Source organism: Plectropomus leopardus, chromosome 7 (assembly GCF_026936395.1).
Source record: "Plectropomus leopardus strain MGB_pleo_1.0 chromosome 7, ASM2693639v1, whole genome shotgun sequence".
NCBI lineage: Eukaryota > Metazoa > Chordata > Actinopteri > Perciformes > Serranidae > Plectropomus > Plectropomus leopardus.
Genome location: NC_142182.1, coordinates 4,065,755 through 4,080,184, shown reverse-complemented (window position 1 = coordinate 4,080,184; position 14,430 = coordinate 4,065,755). Strand labels below are relative to the sequence as shown.

At 37.2% G+C, this 14,430-nt stretch overlaps 1 protein-coding gene across 1 annotated transcript; it reads right to left on the bottom strand.

The window, feature by feature from the left end:
* Positions 1-946: 946 nt before the first annotated feature.
* Positions 947-8,224, bottom strand: dnaaf4 (dynein axonemal assembly factor 4). Its single transcript, XM_042496136.2, has 9 exons — positions 7,933-8,224; positions 6,432-6,579; positions 5,747-5,880; positions 5,374-5,581; positions 5,147-5,292; positions 4,786-4,895; positions 4,072-4,225; positions 2,813-2,918; positions 947-1,932 (listed from the first exon to the last, which is right to left on the bottom strand). The coding sequence occupies exons 1-9, from the start codon at positions 8,053-8,055 to the stop codon at positions 1,814-1,816; spliced, it is 1,248 nt and encodes a 415-aa protein (XP_042352070.2). The 5' UTR covers positions 8,056-8,224; the 3' UTR covers positions 947-1,813.
* Between the last annotated feature and the right edge of the window lie 6,206 nt (positions 8,225-14,430).

Below are 14,430 nucleotides of genomic sequence, written 5' to 3'. Positions count from 1 at the left end.
CATTTTCAGAACGTTTTTAGAACCAAAAGTTGAGTTTGAGGTTTGAAAAATAAAGATACTGATAAAGATAACAGTAAAAAAAAAAAATTTAAAAAGAGTCTCCACCATGGAAACAAAACAAAGACTGTGTTCAAAAAGGAGCAGGAGGAATCAAAATGCTTATCTTGTCCTTCCCCTTCTTCAACCATCTCATATTTACAGTTTCATAAATTATTAAATTATCAGTTACACCTTCATAATCTTCACACTCACACACCATGTTGTAATAACAACCATGTCATGTTTACATCTTAATAAATCAAAAAACATCCTAATTGCATCTTTATCATCTGCAGTACTCCGACCATATCATATTTACATCTTTATACTCAAACAATATCATTACTACAACTACACAATCAGCAGTACTCCTTACCAATAACACATAAATAACTACTCATTTGGATCATTAAATCATTGCTAGATGACTTTGATATTTTTGCATCAGAAAGCAGAGGATTCTGGCCTCCTTTTCAACGTAGCATGACTTTATGTTACTCACCTCCTTTGCGCCGTAAACGTGATATTTCACCGTAATTACGGCGGGATTTATCCGCAACTTCCTCGCGGACGGCGGCGGGAGATTATTAGCTATTTTTGCATAATCGTGTATATAAGGACCTAAAAAGTCATAAAAACTACAGCACTATTTTTTCTGTCGAAAGCTGGTATTTCCACCTTCCATTTCAAATGGTTTTTACCGCGTTGTACGCAGTAATGACGTCATTACGCAAAACGCGCGGTGCCTTCGCGTTAATTTATTTTGGACGGAAATAGATAATTTCTTTAAAATACCGAGTGGTTCAATGGTTCTACTTGAAAGGGGGTATAGAATATTTTGTGTGATAAAAATGGATTTGATAGTCAGAAAAAAAATATTTTGAATTCATTTATTTTGTATGGGAAATATTACATTTATAAATGTAAATTTAATACAAGAATTCAAAATGGAAATACAAAATCATATCCAAACATCACAGAGACTGAAATATAATATGCTTGAGCCATAATAGAATAACAGGAAAAAACAAACAAAAAAAATAATAATAATAACAGTAATGAATGATGACTCAAACACCTCTTCACTCCACTCATTAATAATAATAATAAAACACCTCATAATGTTAATAGTTCAAATAACGTATTGAGTGTTAAGAAATATTTTGTTTATGCATTTGAAAATATTTTTGGCTCAATGTGTTTTCCTGTTTAAAAAAAACATCTGATGAAAAACAGATATTTTTTTAAAGACACAGTTTCAATACCTTTATCACTCACTGTGGTTAATTGACTTTTATTGCTTTTCAGCTTAAGTTGTACAGATTTAATAGATATGAAGCATTTGATACTCTAAGAATTGACGTCAAAATGAATTAAAATACCAATGTAGGCAGTTTTAGACCATTTCTATTGCAGAGTTCAAAATGATATAAACTTCAATTTTTTGCGTTTTGTTTTAGGAGGTGCAACATTTGACCACACGAGGGTGTTCTACACACACTGATAGCTTGTCTCCCATGCACTCTGCATCCTTATAGCCAGTAAAACACACCAGACACATTATGTTTTAGTTTTTTGGGCCTGTAGCTGACACACATTCCCCATCTTTCAGTAAGTCAGCAGGCCACAGCTGGAAGCCTCCTTATATCTCAAAGGCTGCAGCAGAAATTAAAGATGGAATCAGACTGACTGTGGTCATTTATTGACTATTAGGTAAAAGACAAATAACACAATAAACAGCCATGCATACTATGTAGAGTAAATTGTGGGTGTTTCAGTGTGTCGTGGGGTCAGCTGCAGAGCCTTGAATAATGTCTCTGATGCTCTGTGTGTCTGCCTGCAGAGCTTCATTATGAGGGTCGATCTTCAGAGCAGCCTGGAAGTCCTGCAGCCCTGAGAACACGTCACAGATAGATCAGCTGACACGTGCACCCAGTCAGCCATTCAGTTATCACTATAAAAAACATGCTGCAAGATACTCTATTATATCTTTAACCATTTGAAACCTGAGCCAACTGGCTTGATATTGTCAAAAACAGGAAAGAAGGCAATGAGCAACAACACTTGTAAAAAGTACAAGAAATTTATCGGAATATTATTATTATTATTATTATTATTATTATGAGGAGAAAATATAAAGAAAATGATCTGATAAAAGTGCTTAAATTAAAATAATCCTACAACCTAATTTTAAGCATGTTATCATGATAATTATAAATTTAGTTTATTAGCTTTTAATTTTCTTCCAATTTGCGGATCATGCTTTACCATGTTGCTCATTGCCTTTTGAGAATAAAAATAGCAACAAAAAAAGGGGAAAAAAGAAAAAGAAACACACAAGGAAATGACCTAGAAAAATGCTTAAAATGAAAAATTTTAAGCAATACTGAAAATAATTCAGTAACATAATTTCAAATTAGTAATTATGATCATTATAAATATGTTTCTTTACATTTTTTTATTCTAGAAATGCCCCCCTAGGCTTTAAAAAAAGTTTTTCTAAATCTACCAAGTTCTTGTCTAAATCTGAGCATTTTCTTTTCCCCATGTTTTAGAAAAAAAACCCACATCAATTGGCTTTGGTTCAAAGGTTTAAATACTTGTGAAAGGAGAGCAGCGCAAACAAAAGTGATGTTGGTCCCGGTTTTAAAGGGTTAAGCACATGACAGAGGTGTTTTTAATCATTGTAAGTGTATAATAAAAGTCAGTAAATAAACTCAAAGGTGTGTAGTTACAGTAAAAAACCTCAAACAGTCACTGTGGCTGTTCAGACCTTCTGCGTAGAGCTGTAGCTGGCAGAGAGCAGACCCTCGGCGGACGTGGGCTCTGGCTCTGGCAGCTGCATTAGCAGCAACTGGTGGAGTCAACAGATCAAGTGCCTGCAGGGAAACATGTGGGCAGATGTTTATTCTCACTGTACATACAAGCTTAATGCAGCTTTACGGTCAGAGCGATTGACGAAGAGTACGCAACAAACGTAATCGGCAGAATATGATGATGATGTTATTGCATGTTTCATCCGACCACTGCACAGATACCACTGATATTTGCACGTTTTTCTGGAGCAGATACATTGAAACTTTACATTTCAACAATGCTGAGGTTAAAATGTGTCTAGTTTTAGGCACAAAAAAACTTGGTCATGTTTGGGCTTAAAAATCCTGGTTACCGGGGTTCAAAACCTGTTGGAAATGCAACGATGACTAAGTAAAAAACAAAAACAAAAAAAAAGCTGAAAGCCACAGGAAACAGTGAGGACTCGCTAAAAGACAGCCAGTATTGTTGTCAGCCTATATACTGCGTCACTTCAAAGATATCGATACAAAATGAAAAATACAAGACGTGCAAATGTAATGACTTTCATGGTTTACGATTTAATAACAATGCCTATATTTTCTTGGGGCGACTGGACTAATAAAACTCGTGTCAAATGCTAATAAAGGTGAAACTAATGGAACTATTCAAGTGATATTAGACCTTTGAAACTTGAGCAAATTGCTGTGATTTCTTTTAACAACATGGGGAGAGGGCAAAGAGCAACTTAAAAAGACATGCCCCCAAAATGAGCAAAAAATTTGGAAAAAAAGATACAAAAAAATTGTTTGAAAAAAAAAACAAACAAGCAAATGTCCATATTTATTTATTTTATATATTTTGTTATATGTTTTCTAAAAATATTTTTACTATTATAAACAGTTTTCTGGACATTTTTTTCTAGTAATCCTCTCTCCCTTTTTTAAACAAATTTTAAGGCAATTTTCTTGTCACGTTAAACCAATGTCTTGCAATTTGTGGGACATTTCTTGCCAAGTTGGTCATTGCTTTCCTTCCTTATGTTTTAGAAAAAAAAAGTGATGTTGATCCAAGTTTCAAAGGGTTAAACCTGGTTATTTTTTATAAACCAAATCACCTTTTTGCAACTTACGAAGTCACCTACATGTGCAGTAAAGCTTTGATTCAATGTGTCTGAGACATGCAGCGGAGGACAGATGAACACAGCGGAGGACGAACAAACACGGGGACCGCACAGACCTGAGAGGAATCCTCGACGGCCTTGTGAAGGTTTTTTAACTTCAGATGACAAGCGGCCCTGTTTGAATACAGCGCAGGGATCTTTCTGTTGAGCCTGATCGCCAGGCTGTAGGCGTTCACTGCACCCAGGAAGTCCCCGGTCGCAAAACATTTGCTGAAAGAAAAAGTCACTTTAGTGATTCCACGGTTCAGAAAAAATAAGTACTTCTGGATGCTGTAAAACTTTAGTATATATCCCACGCTGTTACTGACTTAAACCACTGAACTCAACGGGCTTATATACGGGACGGGCTTTTATTTCCTTTCACACAAAAACGTTGCTCAGCAAAGATGGGAAATACAGTCATTGTTTGTTCAAACCTATTTTTTTCATCTCTCTAGTTTATTTTGCTGATATTATCTTCTTTGGTGCTCATAGTTTCAGCAAAATGAACTGAATGATTGAATCAAAGAGAATCGCTGTTACACTTTTACACTATAGCGTAACATTCTCTAATCCCAAGTTAACCACGTGTGAAGTGAGTCCATTTTGACAAAAAAAGTAAACATTTCTATGTGTATGTGATTTAAGAACCTCTATAAAAAAGACCTTCACGGTAACCCTGCTTCTATTTGAGGCAGGTCTTTATTTGTCACCGCGTTAACTAGGCCTTTAATTGGGACTGGGCTTATATTAGAAGTTTTACGGCAGTTTGAGGAGCAGACTTCACTTACTCTCCTTTGTCCTTTAACCAGTCGGGGTTCCTCTCCTCCTCTTTCAGGTCCTTCAGCTCTTCAATGTCTGCACTCACTGCACGCCTGGCTTCAGCTTGTTTCTTCAGCCACTGGTTGGTTGAAATTTAAAAAAGTGCAGTCTCAGTGCTAATTCACTCACAAAGCATATGATGGACTCATAAAATATTACAAATTATTAATAAGAGAAATGTTATGCAGTATGCTGTTGAAACAAATAAAATAAAATAAAATAAAATAAAATAAAATAAAATAAAATAAAATAAAATAAAATAAAATAAAATAAAATGAAACAAAATGAAATAAAATGAAATAAAGTGAAATAAAAATCAGCAGCTCTCACCTCTTCCTCCTCCGGCACTCTTGACTCCCTGAGGGCTGTTGGGAAAACTCGAGGGGTAAATGTGACTTGAATGTTTCCGCTCAGTCTTGGAGCGGGCAGGTCCGCTTGTTTTCTCTTGCTCTTTGCTTTGCTGTCGCCTCTTTGATCTAAACACAGTAATACTTTCATTAACACAACCAAAACTTGCCGGCGTCAGGGAAAATTTGACCACACAGGACATGACTTACTCATTTTGACCTTTTCTCCATCTGAACATCCGAGGTTCTGCTTCTCTGTCAGAGCCTTCGGTTTGTTTTTGACTCTCTGACTTTGGAGTTTTAGCTCTTCATCTGCTTTTTCTTTCTGTCTCAGCTGCCATTCAGCTAACTCTGCGGTGGTTTTCTCTCGCTCTCTGTCCTTCATTCCCTGGATACTGTCTCTTTCCTCTTTTTCAAGCTGAGATCAAATAAAACAGACCATATACGAGTCTCTCTAGATTTCTAGTGGTCATTTTGGACACTTGGTGATGTGATTTATGTACATGCATTTTACATGTTGAAATAAAGACATCACAAAATCAATTAATTTATGAGAGGACAGCAGTGACATTGAGAGTGTTACCTTCATCATTGTCTCCAGTGCATATTTCTTCTCTGCATGCTTTCGCTCTGCTTTGGTTTTGGACTCTGAGGAAAGTTTTTCTTGGTATTTCAGCAGAGCTCTTCCTCTGATCTCCTTCTTTTTCTCTTTATCATCTGAAACATATTGACATGTAATGATGGAGTTATTCTGTATGAAGGTACAAGATGCCTTAAATCAAGTCAAGCAGACATTCAAGATGATTCCGCCTTAGCACCAGTGTTCCCATTTGAACTGAGAGCTTGCTGTGAACTATTTCGGAGCCTAACCTTGTGGTGTCCAATCTACAGCCTGCTGTCTATGTGCTGTCCAATATCATAATTTATATGGTCTGTGAGTTACTTTAAAATTGAAATTATATTTATCCTGCTTAAAATGTTGTTCCTATTGTACCAAAACCCCAACAACTCCCATTTAAAAAAAGTTTTGCTTTTTTTTTTTTTTTTTAAAAAAAAAAAAAAAAGTTTTTCCATTGGACATGTTTTACATTCACAATTTCAATTTGTTCATTTTGGGGTTAATTGAAACCCGCCTGCTATCCATTCTACTCTCAGTCTATTTCTATGATGCAGCATAAGCTCACAGCTCCGTTGACTACAGCCGCCCGTGTTGGCTATAGATGACAGGAGATACATGTTTCAGTGGAATAATTAAAGGATGTTCTAACCTGTATTTATCATCAGATGCTGCCACATTTTATTGGTCCTTTTTGGCAAACTGATGACTGCAACTCCGTTTCCAACCTTTGCTGTGCTCCTCTCATCATCAACAGGTTCAAACAGGAAGGCTTCAAACAGATACGGTGGGAAATGCAGCTGTGAAGCATTTAAGTGGAAACATTTTACACTGTATGCACTGAAACGCCAAATCCCCTTTAAAAACATCTCTTTAAACACAGGTATATATTTGCAGTGGTGGAGGAAGCATTTAGTAACTTTACTCAAGTAAAAGCACTAATACCAATCTGTGAAAAGACTCTGTACAAGTAAAAGTCCTGCATTGAAAATGTTACTTGAAAATAAGTAAATCAGGAAAATGTACTTGAAGTATGAAAAGTAAAAGTACCCAATGCAGAAAAATCTAAAAACAAACAAAAAACACAAAAAACTCAACATTATTAACAAACAAACATAAGCAGCCAACAAAACTCAAAATAATTAAAAAGAAACAAAACCACCCGCCAAAGTTATTTAAAAAAAAACAACAACAAACAAACAAACAAGCTAAAAACCTCTTTTATGGTTATCAATGTAGTTGCCAAATGATTTTGTGTCAGTTGGACAATTGATTAACTGACTGATCGTTCCAGCTGTACTTGTATAAACTGTTGGGTGGATTAACCCTTTGAAACCTTGGCATATAGGCTTGATTTCTTTCCAAAAAAGGGAAAGGAGGCAATAAGCAACTTAGAAGAATACTAAGTAAAACAAACAAACAAATAAGTGGATAATAAATAAATGAATGGATAAAGAAATAAAACTAATAACAGGGAAATGACATGTTAAATTAGATTTTTTCTATAAAATAACTTCATATATAAATATGATGATTAAAATTCAAATTCATTTTCTAAATCTACTTATTTCATGAAATTTAAGGGAAATTTCTTACCAAGTTGCTCATTGCCTTTTTTTGCATAATTTTGAAATAAATAAATAAAATAAAACCAACTGGCTCAGGGTGCAAAGGTTTAAAAATTGTGAAAGTGTTGTCACTTCAGGTTTCATAGAGTTAATTTATAACATTACATCATATTTTAATAACTATTTTAATATATTTTTATGCTAAAAAAATCTTAATTTGTAAAATAACTAGTAACTAAAGCTGTCAGATAAATGCAGTTAACTAAAAATTTAAATATTTCCCTCTGGGGGTAGTGGAGTAAAAGAACAAAGTACAACAATACCCAAGTATAGTACAAGTACCTTAAATGTGTTCTTAAGTACAGTACTCGAATACTTAGTTACATTACAGGCTATTAAATACACATTAGTGTTTTAAAAAATTGAAACTGAAATGTAAACATGTGTGCTAACGAGTAGCTGAACGCTAGCCTTGTTGTTATTGTTGTTTTTTATTATTCTTATGTTGTTTAGCTATTTGTGCATTTCTAGCTAACGTTAGATGTTGCTGATAACCTCGTAAAATCTATTTTTAGCTGACTTCACCTTGATGTATTCATCTGTGGACAGGATGTCCACTTTCCCCGCTTTGGCTCCTTTTAAAGGCACACTGATGCAGACTGTCCCCTCTGTCTGTGTCCAGCTGTAGTCTGTCACCAGCAGCGGCATTTTCTTCTTCACAGCTGTCTCTTCGTGTCCTCCTCCTGTTTGTAGTTGAGACAGCAGCTGTCCACAAGTAACGTCTCTCAAAATGTGGTTCACTTATAGCGTTAAATTATCTGTAATCGAGCTAAAAAATAACTTTCAGAGAGACGTGGGGAAAACTGTGCGTTTACTTCCGCACGGCGTCTTGTTGCTATGGTGACCAGAGAGACATGCTGCCTTCAGGTTTATCGGAAAAATCCACAAATTATAATACATATGCGTGTATCCAACACTAATACAATATAACACAATAAATCCTGACGTGAAGGGTTTAAGGGGAATTTAAACTCTTTTAACACACAATTCATGACGACCTCTGTCAAGTTAATATTCCTCTTTAGGCATATTTTAAAAAAAAATTAAATAAACTTCTTTTTTTTAACAAGCATTTTCAAGGATTTTTGCTGCCTTCTAGTGCTCCTAATAAAACATCGTATTTACCTTGTTCACGAATTGAGAGCACATAAACGGCCCTCCACAGTAATTTCAGTTGGGAAATCGGGAAATTTCGATGATACCCGAAAGTGCCCGAGTTGCCGAGTCGTGACGTTTGCGTGACGTTTCAGGGCAGCAGAAATGGCGGAAAGCACGGGAGCAGTGTCAACAACGGAAGGTAAAATTGTATATATTTCGTTATTTTGTTCCTAGTTGCGATCTTTCGCTTTTAGTAGTTGCATATTTTAGTATATGTATCTGTTAGCTGTAGCAAGCAAGCAAGCAAACTTTAAATTATCGAGCATGTCAGGCGAGTATACTAACATTGTAACAATGCTAGCTTAGCTAGCTAAAATGAATGCTTCAACATTGATGAGGAAGTAACACAAAGTAGTCTGTAGAGGACTAAAGAAGTCACTTTCCACCTCTGCAAATGTGTCTGTTTCAGACACTTTGGTGCTTTGAGGAGAAACCGTTTGTCTCACTGCGCTGCTGTCGGACCATCAGCTGTTCGATGATGAAATGCTGTGGCTGTCAAACAGTCAGCTGTTCGAGAGTCAAAGTCCTTCACTTTTTTACACGATTTTTAACACTTCTGCCTTCGCTGTGTTTTGGCGTCAGATTTTCCTCGGTGTCATGAGAGCGTGAGACAGAGCCCAAAAGCATGAGACCCACCGCAGATGCATGGCAGCCCCTATGGGGAAAGGCTTAACAGAGTTTTTAGATAACGAAATACCCAACATGGGAAAGATTATGTGGGTTAGACATTCTGAATGTCAGTTTAGATTTTTTGGCGATGAACTGCCCAGCACTATTAATTAAAAAATATTGTTCTCATTCTTACATTTTATTACATTTTGGCCAAAGGTGCGGATAGGACAAAGTTTTGGTCCAGATCCCGACTGTCTGACATGTCCACGCTGGAGCGGGCTGCCTGACATGTGGGCACCTGGGAGCGGGCTGTTGGACATGGACTGTCGGACATGTCCTCGCACTAGGAGTGGACTTTTGGGCATGTCCGCAGTCTGTAGCAGGCTGTCGGACATGTCCATGCGCTGTCTGTTTTTATGTGAGAGCTGTTAAGCATGAAAAATCGGTCTGATGATCTATGATGATAACTCAACTAATTCTTATTATTTATTTATGGTGACAGTCACAATGTTGCCATTCACTGTTGTGTAAAGACCTTGCAGCATCATCCCACCAAGTGAATTTGTTGACATCTTGGTAAAAGTGTAATCAGCTGACGCAGAAGGATACCTAAAACATCATAAGTGGACACAGAAAGTCACTGACAGAGTGGCACCATGTGACGAGTTGCACTGTTACACATAGTGGAAACAGTTATGCAACTGCACGTTATCAATGTCTGCACGGCCGCCTTGAAGAAAGGAAATTGGCACGCAGCAACAGGGCTATGCTCATGGTACTCACAGATAATAAGTTGCACTTCATACACAGACCCTCCGTCCAGCTTTATCTTTATTGACAGATTAGATCAAAAGGCAGTGGGGTATATGAGGGAGGTGCACATGGATTTTGATCTCTATTGTGTTGTAATTCTGTAGGTTTGGTTGAATTACCAGAAGAAACCAACCTTATCATCAGAGTCTGAGGAGATAATTATACTGCAGACAGCTCTTGTGCTTTTCCTGGCAGTGAAGTCACATTTCTAAATATAGATCTGCAAACACTGTATAGGAATCGAAACCTATGGTAACCTATTTTTCTGACAGAGGCTCGAGATTTCACTATATGTTTTTACCTTGTCTTGTATCTAGTTCTGAGCCTCATTCTTTATGTTGTTGTTTGTGACTTATTGATGCATTTGTATATTCTTAGTGACCATTCAAAGTCCTTTACACTACAGGAACCCTATTCACACACACATTTATACATTCACACAAGGCTACTACACAAGGTTTCAGCTGCTCCTCCAACATGTTCCCAAGTCATCACATATTGCCACTTTGTCAGTGGACTTCCATGTCTATATATTTCGCTGTAGGTGTCTATCAGTGTCTGCTGTTGACGTGCGGGGATGACATGTCAGACAGTGTGATGTCACCAAAAGCTACAAGTTTAGGCAAGTACAGCACATGGCGACCAGTGTTGTGACAACAACAAGAGCACATGCTTAGGATTACGGGACAAAGGCATGGCTGGTTGGGTGTAGAAAAAACATAACATTCAGATGGGAAGTGAACATGGGATTCCTAGGTGAAAGTTTGGGGTTTGTCAGACCCTTCCACCCCTTCTGCCCGTCCTATAGGGACCTTCGTGCTCATATTACCTCGGCATTTCAACCTGATGCCCCCCATCTGTGTATCATGCTGCATGGCCATCCGGTGGCATAAAACAACACCCTGAATGGCTCAGTGGACACCCTCTAGCAGCATGTCATACAGCCGTGAAAAGTGCCTTTTAGCTTTGAAATCTCGCGCCGAAATCACTGTAAAAGCGGTATTTGATGACAGGAATGAGAACGCGATGGCTCATCAGAAAAAACATTTACAAACACTCACACTAGTTTGATGACAGCAGTTTGACGGTTCAGGTTTGACATGTAGACCAACGTCCTGCCATTTGGTGGATGACCACTCTACCTCCTGAGTACCTCTTATCTTTTACCTTCACTTTTCCAGAGGAGCATCCTGAATGGAAACATTGTGGGATGTGCTCGTCCGCCCTGCTGCCAGCTGTCAGGTGATACTGCTCTACCACCAGACTTCAGAGAAGCTTCTCTCCTCAGGTCAGACTTCCCAACTTGACCTCATTCCCACACTATAACCACACAATTCATATAAAAACTGCCCATTGTTTTCTTTTCTTGTGTAGTATTAAGGAGACAACACTGTATTCTGTTGCGCAAATGTGTGTTGCACACATCTCTCAATCAGTTTTCAGAGAACCAGGGTTACACTGGTAACCAAAACGTTTTGAGTCTCAACAACTGTTAGATGCATTGTCATGAAATTTGGCTCAGACATTCATGCCCAGGATCAGCTGTACACGCTGAAATGATCACCTGACTTTTCTTCAGGTGGGTATCAATTTGTCTAGTAATTTGGTTTCACCAATTACCAGCAAAACTATGGATATTCCCATAGCTGTAATTTCAAGTGATAGTCTGGGATTGTTGAAGAGGGGCTGTATGAGGTACTTATGTATAGTCAGAGTATTACGTACAGTAGCTGACAGTTGCGTTTTCGATTTGCAGAAACAGACGGGGCGCGCACCCCACGGGAGTTGATATCAAATTATCAAATTAAATTAATAAAGGGACTACCTAAAAATTCAATATCAGTCTAAGTGGACACTATATTTAGAGTATTTTCACCACTTTGCTTCGCCGTCACACAGCCTTTTCCTTTGGCACTACATTTCTCATCGACCCCTGCTCAGCTGTTTGGGTCAGAAACAGCTGTTAGTGGCTTTTGCGCTATCTGACTGAAACAAAACGTCAAAAATGCTCTCAATATAGCGTCCACTTAGACTGATATGGATTTATTTAAGTGGGCCTTTTTAGGGGCTAAAATGTGTTTTGATATCAAACCCCTGTGGGCTGTGAGCTCCGTCCGTCTCTCCAAACCTGGAGCGCGTTGACTGCCAGCTACTGTGTTTAATACATTGACTATACATAAGTATCACAGCTCCACTTCAAAAATCCTGAACTATCACTTTAATGTTAGGTGTAAGATGGACTTATATTTATAGTTTTGGTCTTTTCATAAGCAAACTCTGTCCTTTGAGGGAGAAAAGATCTAGACGTGGGTGGTGAATGGACCTTTATTATACAGAATAATTCCTAACTAAAATTCCCAGAATAAGACCTTATCTTTTAAAACTAACCACCTACACAGCATTCAAAAGGTAATTAAAATTGTTATCAGAAGATACTCTATCACAAATTCAAAGGATCTGTATGACATAATACTGCACCTCCAAACCTCATGCGAACAAATTAAGCAAACACAATCCGTTAACTTCTGCATTCTGACTTTGACCTCACTATCAAAGTCGGCGATAACTTTATCACACTATTATTAAGATAAAATGAGGCCAGAGATAGCATTACAATAGCCAAGTTGATATTTTATAGACTTTTTGTTGTAAATCCTATCTATTCTTGCTCAGTTATTGGACTGCATTGTAAACTCCCACATCATGTCATGTTTCCTGATCAACAACTTGGAAAAAAACTGGTGCACTGAACATATTGTTCTTGGGTGTCTTTCAATAGCTAGTCTATCTCAGAGGACAGTTTGAGTTATGTGAGATAAGCCTTTAAACACTGGCTATATCTGTGCATTCTTCGCTTTACGGCGCAGTTCGCATAACCACAACTTCTTCACATCTGAGGACATGATGCAGATTTTAGTGCTTGTATTTTATTGTCCTCAAGGTCCTGAAGAGGACGATGAACTGCAGCTGACCCCGCTGTGTTCCTACTGTCACTACCATAGCCATATACTATCTATGACTTTGTGTTTTACAATACTGTCAAGGTGAAGGAGGGAAAAAATGTGGGTTTTTTTTCACAAACGTGTAATGTGAAGAGGGATGATGATAACATCTACAGGGAGTCCAACATGTGACTCTTTGGAAACACTCCTCAACAAACACAATAAAGTGGTTTATTAGAATTAATTTCAGACTAAAGCAGTTCAAACTATGGTATGAAAAAGCAATAACACACAGTAAGGTGACGTAACATTGAAAACACATTTGTGAGGCTGCAGAAAAGAGTGACATTACTTTCTATACTGGGACACATTAGATTATATTATCATGCTTATACCTGAACAAAGAAATCCACGAACTAGAATAGAGACTTATTTTGTCTAATATTACGAGTCTTTTGGTTCTGTGCTTTGCTTGAACCTTTGTATTGTAGCCATGGTAACCTGTAAGCTACAGCCAAAACAAAAATAAAACTTTTTAGTACTATGTTAGAGGAGTCTGAATGTTTTGGATACTTGTGAACCAAAGTGCTCGGTATAGTGCTTGGCCTGATCTAAAACAAATGAATGTAAAGTGCCATTTTGTTACCTTGACAAATGTATTACTGTTTTGCCAATTAATTTTATTGTGTATTGGGTTTTGTTCAGCTCCTTTCACAGAAATGTAAAATACATACTTGTGTCTTTAAATCTGTCATCTGTTTTTTTGGCCAATTGGTGGCTGCGGAACAAGCTGAAAACACAACAGTAGACGAGTTTCTATTACAGATTTGTGCAAAACTTATTTTGCAACATTAGGCAACTTTTGTTGCCTAAATATAACCACATGCAGCGCAATCCCATCATGTGCTTATGTTGACATTACAGTAGCAGCACCCTGCGACGTCAGCAGCAGACGCAGAGTGTCATATAAGGATGAAAAAGTCTACCGCACATCTGCAATATGTGATGAATTTGGATGAGAATGTGTTGATTTTACTGTTTGAGTTTATTAGTTTGAGTAAGCCTGTTTGCATCACATGGAGTGTTTTAATTCGTTTTTAAAGAAAAACAACAAATTACAGTTAATGTAGTCATTTCTGTGACTTATTTCAATATTTATCACAACAAAATAGGTGTAACAAGACAGATATTGATATCTTTAAAAACCTGTGAAAACCATCATCTAGACTTACAGCTATTTCTTCAGGTTTTCTGAGCTAGTGTGAACAACAAACACATAAAGGATATTGCATAAGTGAATACTGATTTTGATGACAAAAGACTAGAGTGACTGATTAACCTTTTTACTGTTATAGTGGCATCTCATTTTGTTGTTAATGTAGCTATTTTAGGCTGTATCAAGTTAAGTTGTTTTAAATTGGCTGAAAATGTAATATCGTCACCTGCATCATGTCAGATTTTGCCTTCTTTGAAATGTTTTGTAAAATTATTCTCACTG

Excerpts from the sequence above, each read along its gene's own strand:
- dnaaf4 (XM_042496136.2), bottom strand. The coding sequence starts at position 8,055 with ATGCCGCTGCTGGTGACAGACTACAGCTGGACACAGACAGAGGGGACA. Across the intron at positions 6,580-7,932 it reads CCACAGATGAATACATCAAG|CTGCATTTCCCACCGTATCT; the intron begins GTGAAGTCAGCT and ends AATGCTTCACAG. Across the intron at positions 4,226-4,785 it reads TGGTTAAAGGACAAAGGAGA|CAAATGTTTTGCGACCGGGG; the intron begins GTAAGTGAAGTC and ends TTTTTCTTTCAG.